We start from the raw sequence: 19814 nt of genomic DNA on the forward strand, positions 1-19814 counted from the left end.
ATCCAACAGGCTGCTCATCTCCAACTACATATACTGTTTCTCCTCTCTCCAATCTGAGATGAGCCAGTTTTCTGGCACATGCTTTTCTTGGCAAGGTTACCACAATGATCTGGAATAAAGGCAGAACATTGCAATGGGTATGAGAAGCTAAGCTTTAATGTTTAGAAATGGTCACTGTCCATTATGGTATTACACTAATCATATGCCATCATGCTAGAATTATGACACATGCCACCTGTGGCTCTGCGCCCACACAGTATTAGCAGAGAAATAAACTGGTTTAGTTTGGTAATATGTGAGAAAGCCAATATATGGTCCACATTTTCCACTGCCACTCACATTTTTAAGGGTGCTTCTTGTGCAGAATGCTGGAACATCAATAAACTTGGAAAATTCAAAGAACACATGAAAACTAGACACCTCATGCATGTAACTGTATATTTATTTCTTTTTAAAGAACACTCCTTAGATGTATTTTCAATATACAAACTTGTTTTCACAGATTTATAATCCACTAAATAGCACAAAATATAATCCAGGTCGTTGGTTTCTTTCATCTGTGCGTGTGCATGCGTGTGTTTGAGTGTGTGTGTGTGTGCGTGCGTGCAGGCACGCATGCTGCTGGTGGTAGTGGTAACCCACCACACGTGTTCAAACACAAGCCCGGGCTCCTCCTCCCTTCCCTCTGTAGCAAACCTTGCCCAGGTGAAGACCCTGCACTGGAAGACTGTGACTTTCTTGCCCATGAAACCCATTTCAGAAGAGGCCGGGGTGGCAGTGCTCTCTGCCTTGCCAGCAGGGCCACACACCTCCATCCACAGGACAGGACGGAACAGGACAGAACGGGAGCCTCCCCCAAAGCTGGCACAGGTATTGCAGTAGGGAGTGGCCAGCTGTGGAGTTCAAGTGCAAGGAAACACCTTTTTCTCCTCTCCAAACCCTTCTCTGACACTCCAGGGCACTTCTCCATGACACCTATGGCCCTTGGTGAGCCCTCAGGAGCAGGGGACTGCCAGGCTCGGCAGGGCGCCGTGTGTCCAGCCAGCAGGCCAGCTCCTCGCCCAGCCCCAAGCGGCCGTAGGGGCCTTGCCACCCTGCTGCTGGAGGCCAGGGAGTGGGTCAGGACGCTGCTGGATTCTGCCCTCTGGCAGTCAGCAGTGCCCCAGCCCGCTCCTGGAAGCACCAGCACAGCAAACCCTGCCGGTCCCGGTGAGCTACACAGATGGCACCAGTGATGCACATATTTACATGGGGTGGAATGTTTTCCCATAGCTTTTTAAGGAGTATATAGATCAACATGTTCACATAAGACCAAATACTTTTAATATATTTATAACTGTTTTATAAAGCTTTGAAAAAACTCACAATAGCACATTGTTTTACTTTAATGCTTTACGGTACTATCAGTTTAAAATCACAATCAGCACTTAAGTTATAGTCAATCCGGCAAACAAGAGACAAAAAAAATTACAAGAGTTAAGAACTGACTGATACATCTTTTATCTTTTTCTTTTTTTAACTAATGCATAAGTGCAGAATAATATAAGATACTCTAGTTTAAATATCTTGTTTTACAATATACATTTTGTTCTAATTACGCAACAGTAAATCCCATGCTTCACATAGAAAAGCAATCCACAACATTAAGAAAAAAATTTACAATTTATGAAACAAAGTAAATAAATATTAGTATTACAGAATCAGAGCTGTACATAAAAGCTGTTCAGTTTTAATCATATAAAAATATGTTTTAGTGCAACCTCACATATATTGATGCTGTTCTGTTTTACATCATTTAGATCCAAGTGTCCAAAAAAGGAAAGAAATTACATTTATTACAAAGCAGATACACAAATTCTAAAATATGTACAAATTACTGCTAAAAAAATGCTTATAAGAATATAAGCAAAGTAAAGAAAAGGCACAAACATCTGTACAATTTAAAAGTACCAGACCCAATAAGAATTTCAAATTTAGTTTTGGTCAGGCTCATGATGACTTGTTACTTTATCTAATTCTTTTGATATAACAAAAGTATATATAATAGCAAACTACTGTAACTTAGAACAGGCATGCTGTAAATTTGAATACTTTTTCTATCTCTAGAAAAAAAAAAAGGTGGGGTAAATGTATGGGGTGAAAGTCTCCATGCATCTCAGATCAATGCAGCTTGCTCTTCTCAGATGACGGATCTTTCCTCTCCTGTGTGCTTGACGGGGGCTCGCTCCTGCTGTGAAAGCCCAGCTGCTGGACATCCACAAAGCTCTTGCTGTAAAAGGTGGGATGGGTTGGCGCAGTCTGTGATGTACCAAAACTGTCCTGTTCACCACCATGCAAGTCAGGATGGGTGGCTGAGGCACAGGGCTGGCCCGGCTCAGATCCACTAAAGTGTTTAATGCTAAAATGTGCACTTTCTAAGGGTTTCTGGTGAGGCTCAGAAGGCCTCTGCAGCTGCTCCGCCCCGTGCAGAACGGCTTCTTCTGTGGCGATTCGCAGAGAGGCTATGGCTTTTGTACAAGTCTGTATGTTCTCCTCCTGCTCCCTCTCGGTAGCCACCACACTGTCCTCGGATGTGCTCTGGGCCAGCAACAGCAGCGGCGAGGAGGGGGCGCTGGGGGGAGCAGCGGGGTGCAAGCTGTGCGGAGAGGTACGCTTCTCGTGGGGCTTCGAAATGCTGAACGGCTCTTTTGCCAGGGCTTCCGCAGTTCCTCTCTGCTTCTCCTCAGAGACCTCCCTCTGCAGGGCCAGAGTGGACGGAGAATGTAAACCTGAAAGGGCCACGGGGACTGAATGGACCATCTGGATCCCCCCGATAGGCATCATGGGGATAGGTGCTCGGATCTGCTGCTGGGAGTGTAGTGGAAGATGACTGAAGACGTAGTCGCTCGGACCTTCAGGGAACAGACTAGACCTGCGGTGCTCCATGCCTCCTTTTTCTCCATATATGTTGAAATAAGGTGCCTGAGACAACCCCCTCCTCTGTAACCAGAAGAAAAAAAAAGGAGATGTCAGCACTGTAACTATCAGAATTCTTGTCTGGCTGCCAAACCACCTATCTGCTTTCCTGTCTAACACAACCTCCCATTCATGAAGCACCTTTCATCCAGACGGATCCCAAAGCATTTGGAAAACTCCGCTAATTGCATATCCAAACAACAGAGGAGGTTTTGCTTAGCTCAGCCCTACAGGGCTCATGACTCTGAGGTGAAAGGCAGTGGCTAGTTAAGAGAGTTCAGCAACACAATGCAGCAATTTAGGTCAGGAAGTGGAGGGTATTATATTCAACTGAAACTTTGAACAGAATTTGGGGTAGATAGATTTTCATTCCCCAGGAGAAATTTGGCCAGGAGATCCATCTTACCCTCTCTTTTGGAAAAATATGCTGGTATTTAAACTTTATTGCAGAGAAGTACACGTCTGAACATCCCCTGCTCAGCACCACTGCTTGGCGCAACAGGGAATATCTGATAGCATGTATGAATTTACTGCCTTCTGAAAAATCTGCTCTTGAGCCCCACAGAAGGCACTTGCTCCCTGGGAGCTTTATCCAGTCCTTGGTGAAAGCAGATGGGTATTTCCATGCAAGTTCAAGTGTCTTTGTGTGATGAAGACACAAATTTTTTTAGTCATTGAGACAATGGAATACCCCTCTGGCTTATCTGCAGTGTAAACAATAAATAATAACAAAAGCACAGGCATCAGCTGTGAGCAGAAGTGATGATTGTGTCCCAGGGAGACTCACCCAATCATAATGGGATTGAGAAGAATGGGGGATTTTGTGATGGCTAATAAAAGCCAATCTCGCAATATTGACATTTTCACTGCCTTCCCATTAGTTCCTGCCTTGAAAGAATAAATAGCTCCATCTCCACGCAGTATTAAATATGCCCTGGGCTTTTGGGTTCCTTTTTATTTTCATTCCTAAGTTTTAAAATTTGTTTGCTATCTCATGATTAAGTATCATTTCTTGCTGACCAGAGGAGTAATGATGACAGAAGTGCAGGATGACATTTTCATAATTATATGTGGGATTTGGCCACACATCTCTCAGGGACTCTCATATGAAATTAAATGAATGAAAATGCTCATCTCTGCTCTGTAAATTGACCAAACATGGATCAATTGCCCCACAGCTGTAATGCTACCACAGCCTTGGTGTGGCAGCCCGAGGACTGTGCTGCTAAATGCCAATGCATTGAAGTGGCAGCACTTCACTGCTGGGAAATCCTAGCTCTCAAGGCATTAAGCAACCTCTTGATCCCATCCTAGGGAGCTGGTTTAGGGGGCAATTAAAGATTCAGTTTCTGTGCTACCCAAGGGCTCAATCTCACTGTGCTCAGATGCTTTGTCCTGTTTAATATAAATCAATGTCAAGACAGGAAAGGGTGACCCATAATCATCAGAGTCAAACTTCAGAGATATTATTCAGAGACTAATCTATGTTGGGAATTTTCCTATTCAGAAAGTGAGACACTTGAGTCTCATAAAAGAGAAACTGCCATAAGAAAGCATGGTGACAGCACATTATATTGCTGAATGGGGAAAACTATACAAAATAAACTGCAACTGCCAAGCCACAAGACAGTTCACCTACTCTGTCGTCTTTCCTATCACTAACTTCACCTCTGCACAGCTGCTTGCCCCTTTTTTTTTTTCCATCTTTGGACTGTCAACCAGTTCCTCAGTCATATTGTCCTTTTGGACATTTCCTACACCATGACATTTATTACTATTACATCTGATGTGAACTTGGGCTAAGGGAAATTGAGCAAAAAAAAAAAGAGTAAAACTCATCAAAGAATAAACCTAGTCACACACAAATCTCTAACTGAGAAAGACATTGGCTTCATGTTTTACCCTGCCAGAGTTTCATAAGGGAATAGAGCAAGAGTCTGTCCTTGCTGGATAGAGGTGGCTAACATGACAGAAACTGCTGTGTGCTTCAAGATCCGCCACATCATCCAATATATGTCTCATATGCCCAACTTTAACACAGACAGTGACAGTGTGTGCATGTCACTGGATACCTTCCAAGCCTGGCTGGGCACATACTGGATTATTTTTCTCTAGCCCAGGCAGGTAAGCTTGGAAACAATTAGAAATCACTAGTAACTGTTCCTACCTCTTTCCCTGCTTTTATTTCTTTTACCAATATCTAGCATTTCATTCCTACAAGCAGGCACACATATTCACAGAGAAAGACTGCCTCTTTTCAACAAGCATCCTGAAAATGTAAAGACTTTCTGCAGTTGACAGGGCAAGTATTAGATCACAGAGCACAGAGCAGGAAGTCCTGGCATCTTTTTGCAGTCAGAATGGGCTGCTGCCAGTGCTGCGAGCTGAGCTCTTCTCTTTGTCAGGTGATGGGAATCCAGTTTGTTTCCTATTAATTCTCATTTGTTACAGTCTAGCATATTTCCCTTCAACTCCAGGTAACATATAATTTCTCAAGCAACAGTATTTGTAGCAGCTCCTCACTAAATGCTCTGACCTGGTCACAAAGCCAGACTGCCACATCAGACCCCTGAGCAAAGCCAAATGCAGATTCACAAGTCCCTCAGAATGCCTCAGGGATGAGATAGGGTTTACCCTGTATCTGGTACATCACCCAAATCAGGCTGTGCAAGATTAAGAGGAAGATCACATTTCAAAGACAAGCACCCTTCACAGACATCTTCTGGGCAGCCTCAGACCACAGCTTGCAAAAACATGTTGGGTGGAAAACAGTCTCTTTGATTAGCATGTCATAATGTACTTGAGGTTTTTAAAGTTAAAAACCAGACAACACTGAACTCTACAGTGAAAATCAGTAACAGAGCACATTACCAATGTGTCTCCTGAAAGACATGATGCCCAATAAAGTGACTACAATTCTGTATGGCCCTCACTTTCAGGATCAGCTCAATTTGCAGCCCTGTCGGGTTCAGCTGTCTGTCTCTGCCCCGACACGGGTAGAGTGGCTCCCGGGTGGCACGCGTTTCAAAGGACGAGTCTGGACTCTTCAGCTTTTTGGTCTTCAGATTGTTTCTTATCTACAAAATTTTCTGTCTGCCCAACAGAGGTCTGATCTGCAAGGCAGCCAAGGGCGCTCTGACCACCCACGGGGCGGTCATGTCTTTTTATACTAAAATCTACGTACATGATATTTACCTTTATTTTCCAATACTTTTCACCCATGTTAGCAAGTACACCTTCACCATAAACCAATCCCCAAGTGCCAACATCACCACAGGAGATGGAGGACAAGAAGAAGAAAGAAGAAGGACGAGACACGCCCTGATCCCTCCATCTTGTCTCCATAACCCCCCTGTACCCAAAAACCTTAAAGTTTATATTTCCCCCTCTAAATGTGTCCCTTTTACACCCTTCACTCTAAAGTGATTCTCATGTCCTCAAACTCTTGTCACTTCTGTGGATGGATCAAAATCAAGCCACCAAACACTCTTGGCAACATTCCAGGATTTCCGAGACCCCCAAGGGTTCTCCTGGCATCTCTGGACATCGGGAACGATGTGCTGAGATCCCACACAGCCCGACACAGAATGCACCACAGTAGCCCAGATGCACCAGTGAACCTATTTACAGTTTACCTGGAATTTTCTGGCTCTCTGTACAAGAATGCACTTCACTCAAGATGATAAAGTAGTGAGTGTTTGGGAAGTGATTTAATATCCATGTTCGGGATGATCAAAGGACCATAAGTCCTATAAATGTTCAAGTGGTCATAGAGGTGCCTAATTCCCTTCAGTCCTTCTGAATATATCAAGACAGGCTTCAGACTTCAAAATGAATGAGATGAGCAACAAGATGGCAGCAGAAGCAAAATCCACTACTGCCTAGAAGCTAAAATAGTTGTGAGAGACCAGTCTGTGCCACTCACAGCAAGGCACCTCTTTGATCTCTTTGTGTCTATCCTGGGACTGGAAGAAAAGGCAAAGGTTCTGGTCTGCACTAGGAAGTAGCAAGGTGTACTAAGGTTTGGGACAAGCTGGAATGGAGTGAAACTGTTTGTGCTGGATCCCATATTGACGATACAAGTGTTATGGATTTGGAAGGAAAGGTTGCTTCAGACTAGCCCTATGTGGCCTCTTTGCAGTCACTTGGATGGCCACTCACAGTTCAAGGGCACCTGCTGCCCTCCTGGTGCACATTTTCAGTTTAATTCCATCTGACAACAATCCAGGTCACTTACTCCTGAAAAATTGAGTCAAAACACAAAAAATGTGACAACAGAGACATATACCTCATCCAAACGAAAATGATAAAAGAGATTCACTCAGGGCGAACAAATGAAGCCTTCCTATTCCTTCTCTTTCTCTCAGGACTGGCAGAAGATGACTTGGAAGAAGAATCTGAGCCCTTTGATAATGGCATTAGCCTCCTCAGTAAGGAAAGAAACCTCTGCCATTGACAGAAGATCCTGAATGTATTTAGAGAACAGAAGATATCTAGCATTAATTTTAAAGACACCAACTTAACTAGTCAAAGTCAAGTGTGACCTTGCATACACTAGAGACTTAGGCTACTTTAGAGAGAGTATTCTGTTGCAAGAGTCTATCCTGCTATTGCCTGCTGAAGGAGAAAATAAGTGTGTATTTTTCTGTATTTTTATACAATCTAAAAAAATATTTACTTTCACCATGCTCTTTTCCACTTCCTAAACAAATAATTTTAATTGCTTTCTATGTGGTGCTTTTCATGCATGAGCACTTTACAAGCCTTTTGCATGAGACCACCAAAGTACATGGACATTCAACAGGAAGCAAGATGAAGAGCAACTAGAGCAGCACTGGCCAAAGAGACTGAGCAAAGACATCAATTTCAGCTGAGAAGAAAGAAAACTGGCCTCTTCTGAGAGCTGCAGGCACCAGAAGCACAAAACTGCCCTTACTCCTGCAAGGGCTGGGAACCCAATGCAGCTCTGAAAGCACTTTAAGGATTGTAAGCCAGCATGAGCATCACCAATGCAGCTGCTAATGATGTTCTGGTTTGCTGGATTTCACTACTCTAAAAAGTGAAAAACAACCTTTATTCCTTTTTCTTCTCTGACAGCTTTCTCTTATAGCTAGCTCAGGTGCTATCTGTCTTCCCACATGCTGAGTATAAAAACTTGTGTTTCACTTAAGCTTGTCTAATGTTTGGCTAAAATACATTTTCCAGAGAGGCATCAAGAGACCAGGAATGCATCTTTCCTTCCTTGCAGTCATTTGTTGCAATAGGCAATCATCCTCACTTGTCCTTTTTTTCATTTACGTTTGCCTGGGCTCCACTTCCAGTGATGCCTCCTGTATTCAGGTTGTAGTGACTCTACTGAGGTCTGGCTTTCTCTCTCAAACACTCAACATGCCATCAAGTTACTGATCCTTTCTGTAAGACAACTGAACTGATTTTTCATTGTGTTTTTCACTACCACATGTCTGACTCTACCTCAAAAACATTAGAAGTCCATCTGGCATGGTGGACTTTTTTAAAAGAAGGAATGAGAAGTGCTAAGAGAGTCCTTACAATGCGCTAAATGCCTTGCTGGAAGGTGTGCATAATGCATAAGAAAAATATTACAGCAAGAACTGTCAGACGGTCAAGGATTACTGGTTTTGCTAGCATAATTAACATCTAAAATCTTTACTACAGGATGCCAGTGTGTATCATATAGGACATGAGGGACTGGGGCACCCTGCACAATGTCAGCTGTAGAATCCCATATGATCCCATTCATTTGATACTAAGACATCATGACTAGTTAAACTGGTGACTCTTCACCCACTTGTGCTTCCTCACATAGTCAGGAATGCAGAACTGCTGGTGGGATTTGTACCCTCTCTCAGCTGTGCAGCAATCGCTCCTGTCAGAGTGCGGCAGGGTTTCAGCATGCCCTTTCTCAAGGACCATTTAATCAATCAGTCACCCTCTCCAGTGCTCTCCTGAACAATTTACTAGGTCATGGGGCAACATCTAAGATGTGGGAGAAGCATCTGTGTTGCTCTCTCCTATAAATACGGCCACTCAAGTTGCAGCTTTCCCTTATACCCCTGAAATACTGGGAAATCACTTTTGGATCTGCCAGGCTGGTAGCATCTCAGCTCTTTTTGGTCCACACCTGCTCCAAACATCCTTGCCCAGGTGCATCCTTCACTCCCTTCCTGGGAGCAGATAACACATCAGCCTGACTCTACAGAGAAAAACACACCAGAGCTGAGAAATGCTGACTGTATGAACTCAGGGTTCAATTCTTCTCCTCCACAGAGGGACACTGCAAAGACTACATGGAGAGCCAAGAAGATTGGGAATGGGGAAGCAGGTAGAAGAGGCCAGCCAGGAGAAGAGCAAGGAGTTCTGAGGTAGCTTGCCCAGGTTGAACCCACATATAGGCAGGCAGTGAGAGGGCAGCCACAACAGCAATATGGCGAGGAAAGCATAGTTAATAAATAAGTAAATTCACACCTAGGAAGGCCATTCCTTACCTCTGAAGATGTAATCTATTTGTGGAGGGAGTGCTTTGTGAATGCTAGAGCTGGTAAAAAGTGTCAATCAGGCACTTTCTGAGAGCTGATTTACCAAAAGGGAAGAGCACAGATAGCAGCTGCGCAAATTTTGCATATTTCCACCCAAACAGTTGTGGCACTTCCTGCGGGGCATACAGCTGCCTGCTCCTCTCACACAATAATATCCTTTAAATTCCAGCCACAGATCATGATTTCAGTGTGCACTCTGCTTTTCTAAGAGGTTTCATTATCTTAGCATTTTTATTCCATTAAGCAATACTCATTGATGGGTACCATACCACAAGAACAGGGCTTTAAGCCTTGATTTTGGCCGGATCTCACCTGAGACTCCAGGAAGCACAAGATTTCTTACAGTGCAGAAGAAAGCCTCACAAACCATGTAAGCTTTCTGAACCATTTAAAAATTATACATACATATATATATATGTAATGAATATGGAGGCAGAAAATGCAAACCAGCCTAATGTTCATGGAGCTACTCAGAGTTCTACCAAGTGAACACTTGCCCCTTAGGCTGACTCTAGTGTATCTAAACGTATTAGCATCCTGACTTGGTCTTTGTCTATTCCAAACTTCTTGCATTTGTTCCAAGACTTCCCACCAAGACTCAAAGTTTATGTCTTCTTCTTCTACAAAGCTGCAAAGATTTTTGAAATGCTCAAATTCAGTAAGAGCACAGTTTTTGACAGGAGGAATGAAAATATTCTTTCATACTTACTGAATGTCCCACTGGAATAGATTCAGACTGTAAATATTGACCCATGGACAATGCTGGGTTGTGGTACAAGCCCCTCCGGGGAGACGCCGCTCTAACGGAGGCCATGTATCGCCTCTCTCGCCTGGGAGACAAATCTCTTCGAACAGACACATCTTTCCCTGGTGACATTGGTCTCCTTGGCGATAGGTGACGTCTTGGGGACACGTCCCGTCTTGGTGATAACTCTCTCCTCAGCACAGCCTCCTTCCGCGGGGAAAGGTGCCTCATGGGTGAAATATCTCGTCGGGGTGACAGATGTCTTCTGGGTGACAAATCCCCTTTTGGCATCAAATACCTCTTTGGTGAGTTATCTCTGTAGGGTGAAGAATCGTAGCCAGGTGACGACTGTTGACTGGAAGGTGAGAGGTCCCTCGGAGAAGAACTGGGATCTAACGAAAGCGTGCAATCCTCGTCCATGCTGCTGGGTATGTCCAATCTGTCTTTATCGGGCTCTGAATCCGTACTCTTGCTCTGGAAAAACCTCTGATATTCTGTCATTTGTGTGTCGTCACAGGAGTCGCTTGGTGTTATAAGCTGAGTAACCTGAATGCTAGGTAAGGTGACCAAGTAACTGATGAGGGAAGAGTGTCCCACGGAAAGGGAGCCCTCTGGGGAAGCCCCCTGCGATGCTCCAGCTGAGTTCACTGACAGGGAGGAGAACCGAGGGGGCTGCGGGCTGGTGCTTCTTGATCTGGTTTTTGGTGTCGAGTCTCCCTGAGTATCATCAAAATCATCCTCATCTTCATCATCATCATCATTGTCATCGCCGTCCTCGCCATCCGATTCCTCTGCGTCAGAAAACTGGTGCTCTGCTGACAGCCCTGCCAGGCTGCTGCTCTTCTCTGCTTCCTGCTGCATGTCCTCCATATTTTCTGTAACAACCACAGCAAGTCCAAATGATTAGCACATATCCCACCCCTCATGCCACAACCATTCCCCACCCAGCACACTCAATGCCATCACTGGATGCTCTTCATCTGGGATGGCTGCATAAAGCCATTCCTCATCGATTAAAACCACATTTTTTTTCAAAATAATGCCTAAAATTCTATACTTGAAGTATGGAAGCAAATTCATCCAATACTACCTTGCAACTTCACTGTTGGGAACCTCATATGAGACAGATGACAACAGGCCATACTTTTATTTCTAGTGCTTTTTCATGTAAAAAAGTATAATCCAGATAACTAGATAGAATTTTTTTTTTTACTTCCTGTTTATTAAAATGTTAACTCTCAATTAAAAAATGCCCCAAATATGCGTAATATATTTTCCCATGCCCATCACTGTGCTAAAGTGCAGTGAGTCATTTACAGACTCCATACTTTCCATACTTTTGTTGGAATGAGGCCATTCCAACTAAATTAAATCATTTTGACATACCTGCTTCTTCAGTTTCAGCATCATCTACAGATGTCATTGATACTCCAAGCTCCAAGCATTTTTTCATGTGTGCTTTAGACTTCATATGTTTTGTCAGATTTCCTGTGGATCAGAGATTAATGTAATTAATGGACAACAACAAAGATCATTCTTCAAGTAAGCTTTTGGTGTATCTTAACTCCATTATGCTGCAGGTAATGGGGTTTAGCTTTAGAAAACACCACAACAGACAGGGCTGACTCATCAAGACCACTGGCCTCAGAGCCTGTTTTAATGAGACTCATTTTTTATATAGAAAATAAAAAAATTAAATACACTCAGGGCCTGAGACGTACGTAGGCATCTCTCCAATTTTCCACATGATATTTAGGCACCCCTACAAAACCCACTTTTAGATGTTATCTGTTCCTGGACTCATTGTTCATACTACGTACAGATTGCCTAGACATTGAAGTAAGTCCACAGCACAGCAGCCATTCAGGGCTCATGCTCCCATTTACACAGTGGCACTTTCCAGGTAAGGGCTCTCCCATTTACTTAGCACATGGTTTCCAAATGCTCCATGTATTTGAAGCATTTGGAGGCAAAAGTACCCGACCAAAAAAAAAAAAAAGACACTTATAGGAGACTTTTCTATGCAAATTTACCATCTAGCTGCAGTCTCTGAACTGAGAGGAGCTGTGCTTACAGCACCCACCTGGGATGGGGGAAATTCAGGTTCAGCCCCCAGATTTAGAGTATGGATCTAAACCAGACACAGCAGAGATTTGAAAGCAAATCTCCCATTCCCCTGAAGGAGCAATCTAACACTAGACTATTGATTTTCTGGAGCACCTGCCTTGGTCTGTTTTTTCATAGATTAAAAAACTGGGTTGAGATTGGCCCCAAGAGACATTTCATGACAAAGAATCTTGAGCACAAAGCACAAGCTGGAGAATATAGCTCTAATCCATTTGCCACTTCAGCCTCATTTGCAACACCCAAAAGGGAAAGCATGGCACAAGCAAAACCAACCCACTACCAAGTCATGGTGTTTCTTAGCTCAAGGAAAGCCCTCTGGAAATACATTTATGCTGCTTCTAGGACCCCAACCAGCATCTCCAGATGGTGTTGTGGTACATGCCATCTGGGGTCAGGAACACTGCACTCCTCTGCTGAATAGCGCAGGTGTGCTTAGAAACTCACAATGCTCTTCTTCTCTGCCTTTCAGCTCCAGCTAGTTTGAATAATATCCTTCTCACTAGGAGTTTCTTGAGTCTGTGCACTGCATGAAAAATTTGACATGGCCATTGATGCTTCTGGATGGCTAAATTCTCGGAAAAACTAAAAACCTAAGTACTTCTGAAAGTTTATCCTCTACTGCTCTCAGCAAAGTAGCAACAGTAGTTATGAGGCTGACAACTGCTTATAATCAGTAATGCACCAGTTAAACACTTCTTGTACTTCAAAGGCTAACCTAGTCTCTTGCTACTCATGCCCCTTCTGTGCAATAGCATGACACCTCTTCTTCCTGGAATGTCCTCTCTGAACACAGCTATAAAACCACAACCCTGTCATGTACTTCAAGTCCCTACTCAAGACCCATTCCTCCAGCAATGTCAAATGTAAGCAATGATATGAGAGCAGCTCACCAGATGGTCTACTGGGACTACAAACAAGCAGCTCCTTGTCTTTGTCTCTACATGCCCATGAATGTGCCCATCTTAAATTAGGCTGATGGGTCTACTACCATCAGTAGTTCCCATCTGCTGTTCCCATCTTTGGCACAGAAAGAACTGCTGGAGTAATGGAAACTATTACAATTCTCAATCCTCAAAACAGCCATGAAACTGCACGGGGATCTTGGGAGAAATTTCCTTCAGCATCCTTTCTCCCCCTTTGAGTTAAGTTTCACTGCACTGGGACTAGAATCCATTCTTTTGTCTGCCAAAGGGAAGCTAAGAAACTGAGAATGTAAGGCTCATTTAGACTGTGCTACAAAGAAATCATACCAAGGAAAGGATTTTTTTTTTTTCAAGGAGATGGTTGCATCACAAATCTGAATTCCAAATAATACCATTATCTGTGGCCACAGGGTGACAAATGGAAGCTTTTTTTCTGTGCTGATAAATACATGTGAACAGAAGCTATCAGATCTCTATTCATAATTAATGCCACAGTGGATGGACTGGCCCATCTAGGAGACATATATTATTTATAAACTTGAAACTGACCCACTGTAAAGCCTGTGAAGGCATGTATTCCTCAGCAGCTGATGCTCTGCTTCTACATTATGTCATAAGAAATATGGTCTCCTGGTAGCATTTAAGTGTTGCTGCAATTAAAATTTGCACCATGCAACAATATTGGCAAAGTATTATTTTTCAGGGTGGTTCTTATGCTACTACATTTTCCCTGAAGACAGAAGGACCATCCAAGAGCCTCTAGGTTCTTAATGAAGCTATCCAAGGAGTCTCAGAGTCTTACAAAATCCCTGGATTAATTGAACAGAAGAGAACAAACTTTCTTATACAGTCCTGTATATATAAACACAACAATTTTATTCTGAAGGAAATATTCTTCTTGATTGCAATGGGTGATTGGATCCCAGAGGGCAAAATAGCTCCAGAAGTGGCAAGAGCTCAACTAAAAAGGTCAAGTACCTTTAGTTTTGAAGGCAAAATTGCACAGCTTGCATACATAAGGCCGGACATCAGTGTGAGTGCGGATATGTTTTTTGAGCATGCTTGGCTTTTTACAGCGAATGCCACATTCTTCACAAATGTACTTTCCTCGGCCACGACCTCTGACATAGACATAATCCTCATTTGATTTATACCTGTTGGAAGAGAGCAAGTATTTAAGTCATTCAGATTTTAGGTCTGATACATGTACAAACATCACTTCTATGCATCTGATCCTCATAATCAATGCAAACTCACAGAAGTCCAAAGGAACTACTGAATTTTCAGTATGGAACTCATAAAGTATTTGGCTTTCAGAGAATGTACTGGTCCCAATGTATTTAAACAAAATGAAACCAACAGGTTGCAGTATGAGAACAGTATAAACACCTTGTCAGGAAACCAATGAAGAACCATTCCTATAGACACAACTGCAAATATAAGCCTATAGGTTGGATTTCAGCTCACTGTAGTCTTGTACAGCACAGACATTTACCACCACTGAAAACAGCATTATTTTGCAGCACGGTTCATTTAACTATTTTAGTGTATTTATCCCTTGGGATCAGATAAATCACATCCTGGAAATGCCTGTTTCTTCCCATTAAGCATAAAGGGAACACAGATGACGAGCAAGGATATATTCATTCACATTACACATGCCTTACATTCCCTAAGACAAATTGCTCCCCAAAGAGACATGGAGTTGATTTCACTCAGGTATGTGATGCTTCAGAAATAAAATGGTCAAACACAGATACTTTGAAGAAAGCTATTACTGAAATTTTTCTTATCACGGCATAGAACCAACACACAGACATAAGGTTTCTATTCTGTTTTTTTATTGATCACATAGTGTGCAGTTAGAAAATAAATAAGATATGAAAATCTATGTAAAGCTGTACATTGCCTTTATTATCATGTAAAATGTTGTTAATAGTGAAATCTAAAGGAGTCTAGGGAATCTACTCAGGCTGTTCCGAGGTTTGAAGACTGCATTCCTTTGGGGAAGAATTCCATCCTCATTCACTCAAAGTAAAATCCAGGAAGTGCAAGAACTGAGAAATAATATTTCTTCTGCTCTCTATCCTCCATTGCCCTCATCCTAAGCAGCACAAAGTACTTTCAGTGATTCTGTGGATGCACAACCCACAAAATATCGTTGATACTGACATTCAGTACTTCAAATAAAAAAGGGACTATGTGAAAGATTCTGTTAATGTGATGATAACTCTACAAGAAAAAAAGTGACTATTTTTGGGTTACAGAGCTGGAACATTTTTCAAGTGTGCTGTTCTTAGATGAACACTTTCCCATATGTTTAGCTATATCATAGACAATATAAATTCTGAAGTTAATATTCTAGAAAAACAGTGTCCTGTTTTGAAGTCAATCTTCTTATCTTTTAAACTCATTAGCTCCTCTTTCAAATGCAGATGCCTAAATTCAGGTTTTTTTCATCTCATTTCCAACAAAGCTGTACTCTCCCATATCCTTCATTGTCCCTGGCAGCATGGACAAAACTGAAATAGTCTGAAATAATGTAGTATTTAATCATCTCTCTAGCAGGTTTTCTGTACAATATTTTTGGGATCTTGGCTTCCCCATTTCCCAGGTTCTCCTTCATATGCACATGCCAAGGACTGCTAGTTATCTCTCTATCCACTGCTTCATCAACTTCCTCCAAGCTTTCTCCCACAGACAAAAAAAAAAAAAAAGTCCATTATTATTTGAAATACTGCTATTTTATCTTCTCTTCATCTCTCCTTAAAATCTGATTTTTCTGGGATGGAGTCTACCGTACCACCCCTGATTGATACTGGTAAGATAAATGCTGTGCTATTACATGTGCTTTTCTGTTGCTCCATCTCTGCTCTTCTTCTGCTTGACCTCATTCCACTGGCTTCTGTCACCTGTCAGATCCCATTGGACACAAAGATAATGATAAAACATGTGTCTCTTCATCATTCATATAGATGGTTTTTGGCCACAACTGACCTTGACTCTTTAAGTATGTTTCATCATAACAATGACTGTAAGAGAAATGACACACACAAACTTGACATTTAAAGAAGGGCTGGTGCAAAAACTAAAAGACCAGAAGTCAGAGTCATGGTGATTACCTTTTAGACCTCAGGAATATTTGATCTTAGTGCTAGTTTGTGCCTCTCTCAAAGCTTTGAATAATTTCCCCCTTCCTACTATGTAATGTCCATGTAAGGACTTTGGCCACTGCTGCTCAGAGTTTGACTAGGATGGGACTCTTGAGTTAAAAAGCATTAACAAGCCTCAGAGTCCTGCAATTTCTATTAAAAATGTTATTTTATTTGGGTTTTTCAATTAGAGTCTATTACTGGTAGATATGAAAGCACAAACATAAGCAAACGGTGAATTCTTGCTGTCAGCTAATGTCATTAAACTAGGTGTCAGATGAGCAGGCATGCTTGTCCTGTCCCTTCTTTCTGTGCACACCACTAGTAACTAACTGTACTGCAGCAAGGATTGAACCGGAAATTACTGCTTTTTTTTGAGAAATACTGCTTCATATCCCATCAGTCACATCTGCAGTCAGATGATGGAAGGCAGATTTTGTGATTCAGATAATTTCACCTGAATCAAGCCACCTGCCAGTGGTAACAATGCAGTGTTTAGTTTCTTCCTTCCAAACTCCCTCTGCTATGATGCTTACAAAATGCTCTTGATGGGCTTTCTGCGGTGAGGTGGTGATGTGCTGTGACATCTGGTGGAACTGGCCGACATTTGGACTCGATCTCAGAGGTCTCTTCCAACTGTAACAACTCTATGATTAAATGATCTACTTTTTGCCTCAATTCTGATTCTGCTCCTTCAGCTTCTTACTCATCCCCAGCCCCAGCTATCTGCTTTTTGCCCAGCCATATGCATGCTCCACCCGCCTGGCACAAGGCAGATGCAAGAGCTCCACTTGCCTGCCAGGTGGACAGGCTTTCACACAAATCAAAAGCAGACAACCACAGATCTTTCTCAGCTAATTACCTTCTTCACACCTATGAAACAAAACCAATCACAAAGCCTAAGGAAACCCATTCCCCATGAAAACCGAAAACCAAAACGAAAATATCCTGCTGAAACAAGGTACAACCATCCATGCTTGTGTATCCAGGGGAGAAAATGTGACATGAAGACAACAGACATTTGCTATATAGTTCATTGCACTATGTGCTGAGAGGACATGAAGGTGTGCTTGAAGAGAGAAGAACAAAATAGCTCAACAAACAGCCAAGAAGAAGCAAGCATAGAAACCCACCCACATCAAAAACTAGCTTTAAGAAGTGATAGACAATAGATAGCTTTAAGTGCGATAGACAATAACTTGAAGAGAAGGAAAAATTCAATAACCCTGACAGAAAGCAGTGCTAGACATGACAATAATATCTAAGGTATATTACATCAATTTAAAAAATAGCCAAATGAATGTCAAGAATGGAAAGAATTAATCTGTTCTTCCACAAATAATTCTTGTAAAATGTACCATGAAGTTATGATGCATGAGGAAAGAGTGCATCACTGCATCACCTCATTTGCTGCAGTTTTGCAGTTTATATGTTTCTATTGAGGAAGTCCCAGTCTATTGCACAGACTATTTGTTCTCTCCAGAAATTGATGTGCACATCAAGGTTTCATATGTTTTGTTTTACTCAAAGTGTATCTAAACATAGCCAAGTATTACTAGGAGACATTTCTAAGTGAAGTGTGAATTCCATGATTTTACTCAAATAGTTTCATAAACCTTATTGATGTACAGGAAAACTTAAGGTAGTGCAATTAACACACAAAATTTATTGACGTAAGTATTAGATAGTAGAAGTTTTTTATAGAGTGATCTGCTACAGCTCACACTCATCTGAATCCTCCTTTAAGTTGCTTTCCTTAACACACTTTTACTCTTCTGACCTCTCATCATGTAGCTTACATCAGGGCAGACTATCTTCAGCTGGGTCATCTGAATTCAGAAATGGTACAAAGTGGGAAGCAATTTTATACTTCAAAGTGGGAGTGAGTTGAAGCACCAGCTCTTTTACATTTCTTGCAAACTTAGGCTTACAACTGAATTTGGCTTACTCTTGTAAAGCCAGTCTACTGGCTTAGGTACTAGGACAAGGTACAACTACAGAGAACAGGATAAGGGTGTCTGGGCCAGCACACCTATAAAAACCTTCAAAAGAACTTTTTCAGTCTTTCAGGCAAGATGTAGGCTATACTCCTTCAGTGTTGCGGACTACAGAGAAATGGCAATGGTAATTTCATGGAGATTATTCAATCATAGAAAAAACCACAACATCGATGAAGGACAATTGAGATTTTAAAGGGTACAAACTGACAGGAGAAGGAAATGGATGTATGAATTTCTCACACCTCCCTCCTGACCTATTTAGTTACCCCAATAAAACAGTGCTTTGGGACCATCTGAGTTTGGTAAGACTAAAAATCACATCTTGTTTAGCCACCTGCCTATGCAAAACTAAAAACTAGCAAACTAACTGCACAGTGTCAGAATTCTGTAAAAGAAACTCAACAATATCTTCCATTTTAGAGAATACTGCAGAGACAAACAAGTGTCTATTTAATTTTCCTTTCTTAACAAGTTTCTTAAGCCTCAAAACAATGTTAATTGGCTTTCCCCTCTTTGTTATTTGCTTCTGTTATCACTGGAGTGATAAATTGCCATAGTAAAATGAAACAGTATTTTATCAACCATACATGAGAGATCTATGGATTAGCCTTAGATACCATAGATTTCATTGGCATTTTACATTTTATCTCCAAAAGCCAACCTCAGTAAATAATACAATATTGCAAGAATAATACTAAGAACACCTTGTCAACCCGTTCAACTGAGTGGAAGTACACAGTGCCTAAAAATGGAAAGACATCCTCATGAAAGTCATTAAATACAAAGAAATGGCACAGAAAATATCAAAATGTTAACAGTTCATCCACTTCCTTATGACTTAAGAAATTAAAGTAACAATTTCAAGTGAGTGCTCTCTCACACAGATGGAAAACAATTGTCTTAATAGCAAAGTAGCAAAGTGAGCATACAAGTACCCTGTGGTGCATTTTAAGACTGACAAATACACAAAAAAGAAGAGACTTGGGAGCTACAGGACATGCCAAGAATACAGAAGACTGTTCACATTCTAATTCATTCATATTCATTTTCAAATGTCTTTAAAATAACAGGCTGAGCTTTAAATTTCCAGTTATATTTTCTTACCCTCCTTCAAAGATTTTAATTCGTATCGGCTCAGTTTGTTTGGATGTAATGTCTTTATCTCCATGAATGTCTCCTTTTACTCTTTCTTTTATAATATTCCCCACTACTTTCTTTTCAAGCTTGCTGCCAAACAAGAAGAATGGCTCATGTTTCATCTGTAGAATAAAGTCAAGCAAGGGTGTTACTTCTGGAGCATACAATAAACGCACACTTCATTTCAAATACTTTTAACATACCAGGTCAAAGCCAAA

General features: G+C 41.7%; 1 protein-coding gene across 6 annotated transcripts in view; it reads right to left on the reverse strand.

Moving 5' to 3' along the window:
- Positions 1 to 424: 424 nt before the first annotated feature.
- The window catches only part of HIVEP2 (HIVEP zinc finger 2), a 136768-nt gene continuing 117378 nt past the window's right edge, over positions 425 to 19814 (reverse strand). For all 6 annotated transcript variants that reach the window (XM_036380979.2, XM_036380975.2, XM_054514414.1 and 3 more), the window contains 5 exons: positions 19564 to 19718; positions 14286 to 14461; positions 11644 to 11745; positions 10222 to 11132; positions 425 to 2979 (listed from right to left, as the gene is read on the reverse strand). In XM_036380979.2, coding sequence (XP_036236872.1) covers positions 2161 to 2979; positions 10222 to 11132; positions 11644 to 11745; positions 14286 to 14461; positions 19564 to 19718 — 2163 coding nt within the window. In that variant the 3' untranslated portion in view covers positions 425 to 2160. The remainder of the gene's footprint in view (positions 2980 to 10221; positions 11133 to 11643; positions 11746 to 14285; positions 14462 to 19563; positions 19719 to 19814) is intronic.

The sequence above is a fragment of the Molothrus ater genome, chromosome 3 (genome assembly GCF_012460135.2).
Source record: "Molothrus ater isolate BHLD 08-10-18 breed brown headed cowbird chromosome 3, BPBGC_Mater_1.1, whole genome shotgun sequence".
Taxonomy (NCBI): domain Eukaryota; kingdom Metazoa; phylum Chordata; class Aves; order Passeriformes; family Icteridae; genus Molothrus; species Molothrus ater.